The 15129-nt window shown below is 40.9% G+C and overlaps 1 protein-coding gene across 1 annotated transcript in view; it reads right to left on the bottom strand.

The window, feature by feature from the left end:
* LOC146772546 (fibrillin-2-like) overlaps positions 1-15129 on the bottom strand; it is a 263733-nt gene that overhangs the window by 18971 nt on the left and 229633 nt on the right. The window contains exons 46-55 of the mRNA XM_085638491.1: positions 13540-13656; positions 9191-9319; positions 8482-8601; positions 6721-6846; positions 5631-5783; positions 4532-4597; positions 4099-4224; positions 3078-3197; positions 1140-1262; positions 400-531 (exon numbers count right to left, since the gene is read on the bottom strand). Of these exons, the coding sequence (XP_085494617.1) occupies positions 400-531; positions 1140-1262; positions 3078-3197; positions 4099-4224; positions 4532-4597; positions 5631-5783; positions 6721-6846; positions 8482-8601; positions 9191-9319; positions 13540-13656 (1212 nt within the window). The remainder of the gene's footprint in view (positions 1-399; positions 532-1139; positions 1263-3077; positions 3198-4098; positions 4225-4531; positions 4598-5630; positions 5784-6720; positions 6847-8481; positions 8602-9190; positions 9320-13539; positions 13657-15129) is intronic.

The raw sequence follows: 15129 nt of genomic DNA, 5'->3' as shown, positions 1-15129 counted from the left end.
CGAGAGATTGTGTCACTTATTTCACCGTTGTTATTAAACTGCACTGACACCCAGCAACGATGAGGGAACATGTGAATGCCTTTGGGCCGTCTTTTACCCACATTTCATGGTGCCATAATGGAAAAGGCAACTGCATGTCTTAAGGAAGGGCCATATCTTTTTATTTTGTACAAACAGTTCCGCTCTGTTTCCTTTTCTGTCTGCTTGCATGCAAGTGTCATTGAATAGTTACATTGAACGGAGCCACGTGGTGTTGGTCAGGAAGCGTGTGTGCATTTTACTATTAGAATTCATAGTTAGACATCTCTTGGTACCTGCTGGGCACTTCAGTTTCAGATTAACCTTATTGAAGTGAGTGTTAACAATGCAATGTATTATGACCAAATGTCACATCCTTACCAATGCAGCCTTCCCCATCAGGCCTGCGCTGCATCCCTGGTGGGCAGATGCACATGAAGGTGCCAATCAGGTTCTTGCAGACCATCCTGCGTGACTCACAATCATGGAGACCTTCAGAGCACTCATCCAAATCTGCAACCGAACACAAGAAAAATCACGTCTACACATCACTAATAGGAACCTGACCTGGTCATGACTAAATGTAGACCATGATCCAGCCACGTTCATGACTGGCTACTCACCTTGCCTAACGGTTTTGTGAGATCTTCATCTATCAATAAAATGCACCTCAAATTATTGGTGGATAACACTGCTTCGGTATATGGAAAGCCTGTCCACTGTGACCAAATGCTGTTTCCAGTATCCCTTCCCTGAACTGTCTAATGGGATTCATGGCCCTGCCAATGCTCTTGGCGCGCGACTTGCTTCTAATTACCCAATGTACTCTACAGGTAGACTTCCATGTAATTGCAAATGGTGGTCGCAACTAAACTCTGAATAAAATCATAATGTAGTTGTGCTCTCACCCCACCCTGTTAACACTCTGAGACCCTCATCCATTAATGGAGATCAGAGGATGCTGCTAATGTGTCTTCGACATATGCTGAGAGCTCAAAACCCTGTAATATTGCTTACAAAATGCAAGAGTGTATCACAAAGTGTTGAACTAAGTTCTCCATGGATCAGCTAAACAGCGCAAAGCCTTGTGTGGCTGTCGAGGTTGAGAGCTGCACACCTACCTTTGCACATCCTCCTGTCATCTCTGAGGGTGTAGCCAGAAGGACAGGTACATTCATAGCTTCCAAAAGTGTTGATGCAGCGGAAGGCACAGAGAAGTGGGTTCAGGGAGCACTCGTTGATATCTGAAAAGATGTGAGGAAGTCCAGACAGGATTAGGGATGAGCAGCAGAGTAGGGCCAAATGCCTGATTCCAACTTGCCCTTAACCCCTTCGATGCTCATGACGGAACGGTTCCGTCATGAGCATCGGTTGAGCTGTGCTCATGACGGAACCGTTCCGTCATGACCACGCCCGCGCTAGAACCCTTCAGCACCGCGGGGGAATCCGCGCAGCGCTGAAGGGGTTAAAATTGACATCCCTGCAAAAACACCTGTGTACCTAGGAATCACAGTTATAAGTGGGGTGATGTTGATTGCAACCAGTAAATACCAGGTGCAATACCGTTTGCACTCTACATTAAATATTAGCAGGTTAATGGGAGACTATGCCCCAGTATTTACCAGAACATGTGGATTCTTGCTGTAGGAAGTCCCAAAATATGCATGTTATTCCCCAAAAAGTCAGAATAGGTGAACTTCATTGCACCCGATAAATTCCAAACCGCGAGTGCCCGATTTTATTGGGAAACCTTGCAAATATTTAAAAAGAAGTTTCACCTTTCTAAGGTTATTTATGATTGTCAAGGTCCCATGTTACATGGGGATCTTCGCCATCTCCACATCTACTTACGAGGTGGTGCTTACCACTGGAAATTCATAACAGTGTTGTCTTTAAAGTAGAAATGTTTTAAAGCATCAGATAGCCGCTCCCATTGAGGTTGGGCCGTCTTATGCTGTTTATGTCTGATCATGACCCTATGACAGGCTTTACATGCAGAAATATGATACATGCTAATATAGACCTAGTGACTAAGATAGCCCTTCCAGAGCGAAAGACACATTTAATTTTTATTTTTCAGGCACACTACAATGCTAATGGTATTTGTTTCAGAAAAACACATGCCGGAGGGCAGTGCAAGAGTTTGCGCCCTCATTAACAAATCATGTTTCCTACAATACTGAAAGTGACATCTAGAAACCGAAAGGCAGTCGTTAAAATGATGAAAATATCCAGCTCCTCAATCAGAAATTCTTTGACAGTAAGTACCTCATCCTGAGGACTTTTAAATAACAGAGAGAATATCTAGGGCTTGGAGATTTACTGGGGATACTCAGTTATGAACTTTCATTCTTTTCTTGCTTGTTGTTTAAATCCAAAATCAGGTTTTCTATCATTGAATCTTTCCTCCTGTAGCAGGAGCTCATTGGACATGTCTCTTTCTGTGACTTTGCAGGTCAAGTCATGACATGGTTAGGTGAGGTATTCAAGGCCCAAATACAGGCCGAGCCACTGCGCCAGAAGATGGGAATTACGTTCTGGCTGAGGCAGAAGTCTTGATCCTTATATTTGGGGTGGGGATCGTTTCACGCATTAGTATCTTTTTCAAGAGTGTAAACTTTTTCTTTAAGCATATTTAATGCTTGACCAACCACGTCACTATTTCTTGTTTCTTGTGTTAAATATTTTTTCCAACAATGAGCTACACCTTCTGACATGGAAGAGCTGTAATAGAGCAAATCTTATCATAGTCGAAAACAGAGCCTTTCCTCTATTCTTTTAAATATAAAAAGGCCACCTATCTTTCACTTTTGCACCACATTCTGAGATAAAGAGGAATAATTCATCAACATGTTTTTCCCCAAAATGTTGTAAAAGTAACAAATTCTGATTTATTGTCTCCATAACACACAGCAGACCAGGGTACAGACCACATGCAGCTGCTCCGATTTCCCATTTCATATTATTTTGTTTGTGGAATACCAACTGGACCTCTCATTTAGTTTAATCTACTCCAGTTGTAAAATGAGAGCTCTGCTATTTGTTAACTGGTGCCTTACCTTCACATGTCATCATGGGTCCAGGCTCAAATCCTTCATCACATGCACATTCGAATCCACCAACTACATTGGTACAGGTTCCATTCCCGCATGGGTTACCAATTGAGCATTCATCAGTATCTAGGGAAGAAGAGACGTTCAATGTCATCACATTTACCTCAATACTTTCCAGATGGAGTAGACTGTACGTAACTTTTGCTGAAATGCTTCCACCATGTTTTTATACGCAGTGAAATGATGGCAAGAATTAAAATAGACCCAACTGCAACCCGCCCATATTTCCATTTATGTAAGAATGCATGTAACATCAGAAAAAAACAGTGGCACAAGGCAACTCTATCAGGGGTCTGCGTCAGAAAACTGACAGCGAAAACATCAACCTATAAAGATGCCATATCCAGAATATCGACCACCACTAAATCCAGAAGTTACTTACAGAGGTATGTGGAGATTTAAAAGTACTCTTACCAGCACATCTCCAAACATTGGAGTAGTACACCCTCTACTAGATGTGTTCAAAGCAGAACGAGCTACTGCCATTCAGGCAAAGCCCTTCTATGTTCAGACACTGCGTGTTATCTGATTCCGACCTCGTCATGAATTCACATCGGGGGGGAATGACAAGGTCCACTATTGAGTAATGCATGGGGTGAAATTATCACATGGTAAATGCTTATGACGGGGACTGAATTGACTAGGAATGAAGTCCGTTGTTGGGTTGAAAGTGAGTTAACATTTATAAGTCTTCATTTGAACCTGGTTTCTAGTAACTTGAGAAAGTTTCATTTTTAAATTCTGCCCGTCTAATGTCTGAGCTCCAACAACCTTGTCAAATCTGAAGTTAGCAAAAAATCACCATCAGAGGGCGCTGGAATGTCCTATGGGTTCAAGCTCTTGATGTCATCTAGAATATTCTCTAAAGTTACTATTTTTCGCTTTCAATCCAGAGAAACAAATTCCTGTTTCTCAATATGTTAGAAGTTTAACTATTCAACTATAAAAATGTACATTTTACACTCACCAACACAGTTAACACCAGTGTAGTCCAGGTTGTATCCAAAGGGACATTCACATCGGAAAGAACCATCCGTATTGATGCAAACTCCATTGACACAGATACCGGGGTTCTCTGCACATTCATTCACATCTGAGAAAGAATAAAAACAAGTATTATTATACGACGTAAAGCAACCCAGGACCATGGTCAAGCTAAAAAGACTATTTTGAAAGTTACCCTACAGAACGTTTCAGACTAGCCACAAATCTAGAGGAAAGCAAGTATATTTGATTCATTGCAATTATGTCCTGATAGATAGTTGTTTCGAAAGCGGAACTACAATTATAGCTGTATAACCCTTGCCGCCTATAGATTTATCGGAAGAGACAGATGTTTTTTAGCATGTCCTCTTCAAAGAAATGGAGGCAAAAAATATGGTATTTGGGAAAATGCTTACCTTCACGAGTGTCCCCGAGACCAGGAATAGCTCCATGCCCATATGGGCACAGCTCTTGAAAAGCCACTGGGAAAGACAAAAAAATTGCTCCATTAGTGTGAAGTATAAATCTCTGAACTAAGCTGTGAACTGGCTACCTCCTAATAAATTCCCCATAAATTAAGAATCTCCAAAACTCTTAATGCAGGTTTCAGTGCATAAGTATGTCTACATATAAACATATGCAAAGAGTGAGGGTAGGTGAAAAAGTTATCAGTCTGGAATAATCTGGAACAGAATATTAATTGCTGTTATGAGATCTCTCGGAATTTGAAGCCTCTGCTGAACCAGATGTGAGCGGTTGATATGAGATCACGCAAACATAAGATCACTCCAGAGCAGGAGGTTAAAAGCTGCTTTGAGATTACCTCAAACATCAGACAACTCCTGAACGGGCCTTGTGAGCTATTAGGATATTGCAATAAAAATCAAATCACTCGGAAAGGGATGTTGAAGATACTTGAAGGGGGTGTATGCAAGGAGTGCGATAAACCTAAAAGGACATTTAAAAATTAATCTCAATTTAGGACACCAAGGGAATTGAATGATGGCTCATTAAAAATCAAGAAGGAAATTTGATAATGATGGATGATTAAAGTCAAAGAGGATGTCTTTTTCAGGTTCCATTAATGGAGAACTAGATAGAGTTCCGTTCCCGCTTATTTGGTTTGTAGGTCAAAGTAATGAGTAACCCTTCCGAGACTCCAGTACTAAAAGTGAGTACATTGCCTCCAGTCGTAAACTCTAAAACACTCAGGCAAAATAAAGTCCTGCACATTCCTATACTCAGCCTGATCACTGGTTCCATCTCAAAACTAATTTCAGGCTATGTTCTAGCGAGTTGGAATGTGAGCTATCTTCAAGATCATGAGATTACTGCTAATGTAAGAAGTTTTAGTATAATATCTGTGAAATATGTGACAGCCAGCATTGTTAAATCAATCTGCTGCCTTAATTTTCAATCTATGCTATTTGATAAACCACACATCATATTCTCTTATCACAATATAAGATCATTTTCACTGATCATCAGGTGGGACAGATGAGTGGTTATTCTTACCATTTCCTTCCTGGGGGCAGAGTTCACATGGATCGCCCCAGCCCTCCCCGGGCATCTTGCTACAGCAGCAGCGGGCTTTAGTGGTGTTGAAGGCCTTGGGAACAGAGCACTTTCCATTGTCAAAGCGTGTGAAGCAGAAACTCTGCCTGGTATCTGAAGGATCAGTACAAAGATGTTATTACAGGCAAGAGCAGATATTCATTACACTCAAAGTTAATCATTATAGTGCACTCGCTCACCCACAAAAATCTACAAGTACTTCATGCAATGGCCAAGGACACAGTTGAAGAAAACGTCTTATTGTGACATGGATGTATCAATAACATGTCAATTTCAATGTCAATATTGCCCGCATCACACTTGTTCATACCCATACACCAAGTGCAAAATATGCAACTAAATCTCACCTGTGAGACAGAAAATACCTAGAATCAGCTTGTATAAGCTGAATGTAGCTAATACTGCTAAATAATGAACCACGTGACGACTTCCTTTATGTATAAGAATGAAGGTGGCTTACCCATCCATCGATAAAAATGTGTGGGACTAAACCATACTTCTGTGCTAGCATAACACCTGTAGCTATTTCGTCTGCATTAAACCCATTACAAATCATAGTGCATGTGGTTATAACACATACTTGCAACATATATTGTCCAACATATAATGGAGGTCCCAGTGAGCAGAAATATGCTTAAATCTCTTATACTGGACAACCAACATTAATATGTATAAGCTGAGTGTAAATAAATTTGGAGAGGTTGATTTAACCATAGGACGAGTTCTCTTTAAAATAGAGTGACCGGCCTCCCAGACATTCCCTCCAATTTCCCAGTATCTTTGAATATCCCTTAAGTACTGTGAATATCCCTTATGCGTCCCAGTACCTGTGGAATTCCTAAGCACCACTCAGTGAATGAGGATATTCAAAAGACCTCTTAGGGTCATGGGCCTACACTTACCCCTCTGGGTACATCTGCTGATGCTTACAATTCTCACTGACTTCTTTGGTTATAGGTTCACTTTATAACAATAAATTGATCTGGACCAACAGCACAACTTCCAAAGATTTTCAGAAAAGACCATTTACCGAAACACCTCCGTCCGTTGTCAGAGAGGACGTATCCCGGGGGACATATACACTGGAAACTTCCTGGAGTGTTGGTACAGGTACCAAACAGACAGATGTTGGGTTCTTCATCACACTCATTGATATCTGGAGACAAATGGGATATATACAGCTTAGTATGCAATGCACTGCAGTCTAGAGTCACAGGAAATTATTTCCACCTCTGCAAAAGTATCTTTAAAATTAGGAGATAATTGCATGTATTTGAACTTCTTTTCCATGAGGTACATTGCCTTTACACAAATATGCACATAGCTTATTTTTTTAAACATTAAAACCATTATCATTCACTATTCATGAACTGAATCCTTAGATTTTCACAAGTCAAAAAGTTTGCATCCTTGTATTGCATTGTATTGTGCTATTTTGATTTAATTATAATTAGGGCTCCCGGTTTTATGGTATTTTTTTTGTTGACAATTCCGTCTGTATTTATCCATATTTATTTTTTCAACTTTATCTGTATTTATTCATATTTATTATGGGTTTTGTGAGAAAAATAAAGCTGAAACTGGTATATTTCCACATTTATTTAACCAATAAATATGCACTCAAGCTTGAATGCCTGCCTGGTTTCAGTGACATGAACACCCGCAGAAGATAAATCAATGCACTTATATAAAAATATGCACATTTCAGTATCAGCCTTGTGCATATCTACTGCTGTTTAAGCCTCTTTATTAAAATTCCTTTTTTTTAACCCCCTTACCTATCAATCTACACAGCTATTGACCTGGCAGTCTTGGCAAAGTGTATTTAGAATCACTCAAAAAGCACCCAATTTCCGTTTTTATCCACATTTCAAAATAAATACAGACAAGAAAATAAATGGTTTTCGGTCTGTATTTATCTGTAAAATCAGTAAAAACGGAAAACAGGGAGCCTTAATTATAATGCATTTACCATTTATGTAGTGTGTTGTTACCTCTACTGTGATCCTGCTTCTTTTAGTTGTCAAAGCCACCCTTCTGTTCGATCAAATAAAATAAGATCGCCCTCTACAAGTGGTCAAAGCCCCCAGAGGTGGTAATTGTCTAACATAAGTCAAATGGGACCTCCTGAGGTGTAGAGCTCTTTTCAGGAGGGGAGAGCTCCCTCCTTTGGAAGAGTAATATTTAGAAGCAGGAGATTATTAGCTGGAGATAATAATTCAGGCGTGGAGTGTGGCTCGACAGGTGATTGCCTTTGTGTAGTTTTGTACAAGGCATTCTGTTGATGGTCGTTGGCCTTCAGAGGTGGAAAGCACTCTCAAGAGATGTTCAACCAGTGAACACTACCTCTTTCGTGCAGGTGGAAAATCCAGGTATGTTGCTTCGAAGAGGTTTCACATGCTCTACAGAGCTTGGTTGCCCCCTCGATTTTAACAGTAGATTTCAGAGATTGGCAAACAGCCCTGTGGTAGAAGGTCTCCCTATGAGAATCGGTGTACTATCCGAAGGTGAGGTTCTACAGCGATAGTGAGAATGTCCTAGAGATGTGGGGACAAACCTCAAGAGATGCAAATGAACTTCTAGAGGTAGATGGTCCTCCAGATATGTAGATTATACTGCAGATGCGTAGCATGGACTCTGGGGACACACGGACATACAGCGGCGAAGAGCCCTCTTCAGATCTGTAGCTTGCCCTCTACACACGACAGTATGTCTAGCAGTTGTTCAAACCTTTATTATCTAACATAATTAAATATATGTCTAGTAACCTAGAAATGGGGATATCACGTACCAATGCAGTTGTCATTCTGTACTTCATATCCTGGAGGACAGATGCAGCGGAAGGCCCCTTCCAGATTCTGACACGTTCCTGGTGAGCAGGTGCCAGGTAGGCTTACACATTCGTTAATGTCTGAAAAAGCACAAACGAGTCAAGAGTTACTCATTATAGCGATGTTTATTGCGTCATGTCACTGGCAGGAAAAAGTTCTAAATGGATTTTTTCAGAAATGCCAAGTGGAAAGAAAATGCATGTAGAGCCAAATAAAGAAAATGCAGACCAAAATTGCCTGGTGATATTAACTTGATTTCTGTAATATGAGAATGTAGTTTTAGAACCAGAGATGCTGTAATGAAACCGCACACATTACAATTTACTTGGCAGTACTTACTATACCTCCTGGAGGACATCCATCAGCACGAAATCATTAGGTCAAGTCCCATTTCACTAATAGTTCTTCCATTAGCAATCATTACTACACAATTCCAAAGAAAAAACTCAATACATCTAGTGGCAGCCGAGCAAGTTTTTAGTCCCAGAGGTCTGGGACTTTCACATACCATTCTACTCGCTCAGACTCTACTGAGATAAGCGAATTAAATTTTTTTTCACAGGTCTCGCCACTGCGCGCACACACATGCATATTTTACCACCACAATCTCACATCTTGTAGGTACCTTGAATGCATTAATGAGGATAACCAGCAGCAGATGTTACTCACCAACGCAGTTCTTCCCATCAGGCGTGATCTCGTATCCCTCATGACACAAGCACTGGAAGCCACCAACATCGTTTATGCACTGACCATTGCGACAAACTTGGCCAATCAGGGACGAGCACTCATCAATATCTGTGTAGCGGAGGGTAACAATAAGACTGATTAGCAGAAGTAAGCGGGCTTTGTACAGTTTTGCTGGGCAATTTCTGATGATCTTATAAGGCAGACCTATTTGCACTGGAATTACAGTAACATATGTACAAACTGTGCCTGGCGTCTCTACCTCTTATGGAAAAATGACAAACAATTCCCAATGTTTAGACGAAAGACATATACTGAGTGTTGGAATAACCCCACACATTAAATGAGAATATTTTGAATTGTTACGGTCCCACTTTACACATGTGATGAAGCTTCAAGTCAACAAGAAGGTCACTTTCTAATGTACTTAGAAAAGGTGTGTTTTAATAATAGTAGAGAACTGGTACCTTGAAAGAGCAGTGATGATCTTATTTCCAACACACTGGAAGGTGTAGAACATTTTTAAATCTTATATAGCCAACTACTACCGCAAGCATCTGAAGGCATCGTCTGATGACCCTCCACAGCCATTGTTCCCCTGGATGGTCCAAGAGGTGAGCTGATATCCACTTCATTAAAGAAGAGTCTCTATATATTCAGGGCCACTGGAATTATGTGGCAGGGGAGGGTCATATTATGCTGCAGTGTTGACTATATTATGCAGCGAGAAAATGAAAATTATGTGGCATTATTCAGCACATTTTATGATAGTATTACTTTATTATTTGGCTTTTTTCCACATAATAACACTGTCTGGTTATCGATTTCACTTTATTAGGATCAATGTAACACCCAAATACAAAAATATGTAACTTAAAAATGAGCAGTCAACTATTGCAAAGGGCTCTCCAGTGCAACAGGAACATGTGTCACCATGTTTTTAGTAACTTTTTATACCTTTGAGCTAGAAACTAATTTTTTGTTCAAATCTGCAGATTAGGCAGCAGATTAAGTGGCACATGCGGAAAATTCATAATTATGTGAAAAAACGCCGCAGGTGCAGAATGGCCCTGCATATACCTAGTGACTCAAAAGACTTCTTTGAAGAAACGTAAGTTGCAAATGTTCATTCATGTTTTGTTGAAGACCCCCACTCCCATTGTATTGTCATTTCTGTGTACATTGGGATAAGGCCAGAGGGCTAAACCAGAAGATGTCCAATTTCCTACTTCAATGTTTTAGAAATTGCTATATTTATACGTCTATTGATGCAAAAATGATTGAAATGGGTAAAAACAGGTGGAGTAGTAGTAAACCTCAAAGACATTAGAGTTTCAGAGACTGACGGAAAGAAATAAGGACAGTGAAAGGCGGACGTCAGGGCAGAAGTCTTCCAGCGCATCCTTTAATTAAGAACTGAAGTGAGAGGCAGTGTGAAGTGCAAGTGTGACAGCCATATTGGATTAGGGCAAAGGTGGCAGACATGGGGGGGGCAGTTGAGGGTAAGATGAGGAAAGAGACGTCCTCAAATACATAAAAAAAACTGAAAAATTAAGTGAAGCACGGATGGGGCATCCACGGAGAGAGGGAATCTTTAGAGAAATGTTGCCTAAAGGAGAACTTAGATTGCAGAAGTTTCACTAGGTGTGCAGTGGTAATAGGAAATGAACGATGAAGCATCAGAATTGAGGCAGGATACTATAAGAAGATTAGTATGTGGCTTAGGAGGAAGGAAATTAGAAATATGAACCCACTGCAAATACGCTGTAGATCAATCGGAAACACCAACCCTGATCAACATTTCTGCATAGTCTGTTTTTTGTTCTTGAAAAAGTTGTCTGACACCACATGGACACCAAACAATCTATGGAAATATCTCTAGGTTTATCTAAGGCAGGCTTCTCCAAAGAATAGCTAGTGAGATACCGCCTGTCCGTAGCTCTCCTGTGTCATGCCCATCCTTTGCCTGGCTGAATCACTATATGTAGGCCAAAATTCAGTCTCATGTGTGTGTTCTTGGATCTTATAAACCAATGTTCAAAAGCTGATATTTGAGTGATAACTCCCCCAAAAGCCATTTTGATTTATTACTTGTATTATTACCCTGGTGTCACAGGCATAACAACTATGGCTGTTATGCATTACCCATGAAGAGGCATTCCAAGCTGACAAAGCCTGTCTTACGTTATTGTTGGCAACCCCGTCTGATGCGCGGAGGTGATGATGGCTTGCATATGGTGGCCCCTACTGTAATCTTGTCTGATTTGGTCACAGTTACATCACTAATAAAAATAGTAGCCCGAGATGATTTTCTTTGAATATAAAAGTAGCTCTTATTGCAGAAAAGGTTGGAGACCCCTAAGCTAAGTGATTCTCCAGCACACATACCAAACAGAGGCTAAGCATGATCTAAAAAAAAAAAAAAAAAATGTAACTGCATCCTGATAAAGAAGAAAATGCTAAATATAGCACAAAAGACAGGGGATGTCCAAAAATGAGGACATAAGAGAGAAGAAAACAGGATATGAGTCTCAAGGGATGGGAGCGAGTTGTCTGCTCCTAAAGGGACAATACACGGGTGCTTATTGGTCTTCATATCTTAATATAAGTATTTTGATAAAAAACCTTGGTTGTGCCAAATTGTTTGATAACAGGCAAACATTTTAGGTTTTATTTCTCTTTTGGTACTGTGGTGCCACTTGGAAGCATTTCCAGCCCCAACCACTAGATGGCGAAGTAAAGCACAGCATGTGAATCCAGAATAGTTGTGCACTGTAAAAACTTGAAAAAGTGTGGGGATGAATGATTTTTCACTTACATCGTTGCTGTAATAGGAACCACGGGAAAGCAGAAATTTATGTTTCTGCATTACACTCTGGAAATCAGAACATTTAGGGAGGATTGCACCTCGAATGCACATGAGATGCGGTTCCCGAGCGGATCATTTGTAGGTATCAGACGAAGTTCAGGCTTTGACGAGGGTTTGACTAAAAGCGGACTTCCCGTCAGGTGAACCATGGAACCTAGGCTTCAACAGTAATAAACTACATTAGGATTTCCAGGTGGTATTAATTTTGTACCGCACCTGTGAATAATCGTGCGATTGAGGCACTGTATATGAGTTGGGTTTAGCAGACCAACAGTAAGAGTAGAACTAGATATCACTAATATCATATTCTAGGTCCTGATGAATAGCCGTAGGGGTAGGCTAGAAACATGTCGACCGTTAGGATTTGGGCACATTAATCCCATGAGTCCTAAAGTTGTTCCCCTTTTTTTAAAGGGTCAGAATGAAAGTAGCATCACCCTCTAGCCAGGTATTTTTAAACACACACCTTCCTTTACCTCACTCCTCCTTAGCAGAATCGTCTGCCTCACATAATCATTACATTCAGTACTTCCGCGTAGTTCGTTTGGTCGCAGCACGCCCCGTTCCGTAGCGGAACGGAAAGGACTCTATGATGAAGCATGCCACCAAGGGGCAACCCTGGTGGGTGAGGGTTTTACGGAAAACTTTATGGTTTTCTCCCAAAGTGAAGGAACAAGGAAATTAATAACTCCACACAGCAAGAGGCTGGGTCCTTTGTTTTGTTCAGGTCACTTTACAAGACTTCTGCCATGAAGCTGGGACACAAAAAACGTCCACCTCTGGCACCAGACTGGGGCATGTGATTCCTTAAGCCGCAGACCTGACCAATCTGAAGACATCTGTAAGAAGTGTCTTTTTTGCTCTATGATCACAACTGTCTCTATGCAAAATGATGTGAAAAATGGTAAACAACGTTTACCAAAAAACCTTTTCCCTGCAGGTAATTACAACGCGGTCGTTACAACGACTGCGTTGTAATTCCGCATACCATTACTCCTCAAGTCGGAACAACGACTTGCGGAGGGGGGGAGAAGGTGTTGGATTTAAAATCCAACACCTTCCCTACTGTCCGCACAGACTGGAGTTGGAATAGTAAATTATACTATTCCAACATCCAGCGCCCCCCTCCGCAAGTCGTTGTTTCGACTTGCGGGGTAATGGTATGCGGAATTAAAACGCGGTCATTCTAACGACTGCGTTGTAATTCCCTGCGGGGGAAAAGACTGCGTGATAACGAGGTACAATCGTGTCTCTTCCTGCATGTGCCACAAAACACTCCTTTCCTTAAAATGTTTTATTTGAAAGCAATTTGAAAGGAAAAACACAGTGAAAGCTCTTATTTTCAAATAAATTATTATCTTTTCCTTTTTGTTTAATATAAACCTTCAAATCCATCACTATACTTGATGAAAACAAAGGATGAAAATGATGAGAATTTAGAGGATACTTTCCGGTAGCTTACCCATGCAGTCGTTGTTGTGAGTGAGCTCAAATCCAGGGAAGCAGAGGCAGTTGTAGGATCCCACTGTGTTCTTGCAAGTTCCATTGCCGCAGGGTTGGCGGTCACACTCATCAATATCTGCACAATCGAGAAAAAACATGAAGCGAAAAGTAATCAGTATCTCTAAGCGGTGCATCTAGCTAAAAGCATCGGCCTGTCAACCGTTCCTTCAGAGGCTCAGCTTGAATCTGCATGCTGATGATTCGATGGTCTCTGGCTATTGAGGGATTCCCTGATCCATAAATGGTGTGGAGATTTTCTACACTTGTTATGAGGTGCCTCCTTAACCCCTTCGATGCGCATGACGGAGCGGTTCCGTCATGCGCATCGGTTGCGCTGTGCGGATGATGGAACCGCTCCGTCATGGCCCCGCCCACGCACGAACCCTTCAGCACAGCGCGGTAATCCGCGCCGCGCTGAAGGGGTTAAAGGGGCAATGAGTGTAAAGAATAATAACGAGGTCTCTTGAACCAGTTCTTCTCAATCAATAAGCGATCGTGAAGATTGTTTTGTGTGATGGGGTCTACTAACAAGGAGATGTCCTGAAATTATTGGGAAACATTTTTATCATTTGAGCCTTGAAAGTAATGGTGGACATTGATAGGCCATTGTAAATTTCCAGAAAGACTTTCAGAATGAGCAAAAGTGGTCGATAAAATGTGCCTTCCTGCCTTCTCTGCAGACTTTTCAGTTAAACATTATATTTTCATTACAAAATCTAAAAAAACAAATGCCTTGATAGAAAATTATGCAATATTGTATTACAGAAGACACTTTAAAATTGCATCACATTTTTCATCATGTTGGATGTATGCACTCTTGTGCATTGACAGCTAACATTGGATGAACTGCAAACGTTAAGTGTTTTGATTGTCTACCCTCACGTAATTGTCGGATGGACTTAAGTTGCTTTGCAGTCATTAGGCTGAAAATAGTGAAATATTGATTTATGGATAATCCAGACAAGCCGAACTGTTCTCCATCTCTGGCCAAAATGGGCACCCAGCTGCGGCTAGAGTGGGTTGTCTTAGCAAATGTCCATACATTGTTCTGTTAAGTTCAGGGACAAACACATAAAGTAACATAAATTGGGAAGGTAGAAACTGAAATAGGCGTTGTGTTTCTAACATAATTCCTGGTCAATGTAGTCTTCCCATTAAATCATACAATAATTTCTCACATCTAGAAATTAATAGACTTGTGTTTCATTATATATAAGGAGGGTTTTGAGAAATCCACTTGTCTGAAAAATCTGTCTTCATTGTCAAAAATATGTATGATGCTAAGGTGGCAAGAGGGAATAAACATTGTGAACTTCAATTCACAAAAGGAAAGCAGAAGTGATTTCACACACCTTTTTTCTGCCAATGAGAGCCCAGGCATGTCCCTTTGTCCCACCCTTATCTCCTCGACAGAGTAGCTTCCAAAAGTAAACATGGTCCTAGGAGCAAAGTTTACTTTCTGTTCTTCCTACTGTCTTTGAAACCTAGGAAGGGAGTGGGCGTATCGGGAACATCAAAGGGCAACCATGGGATAAAATCGGCTACTGCT

The sequence above is a fragment of the Triturus cristatus genome, chromosome 12 (assembly GCF_964204655.1).
Source record: "Triturus cristatus chromosome 12, aTriCri1.1, whole genome shotgun sequence".
In the NCBI taxonomy this organism is placed as follows: domain Eukaryota; kingdom Metazoa; phylum Chordata; class Amphibia; order Caudata; family Salamandridae; genus Triturus; species Triturus cristatus.
The sequence above is the reverse complement of the archived record's forward strand: the minus strand, read 5'-3'. Positions and strand labels throughout refer to the sequence as shown.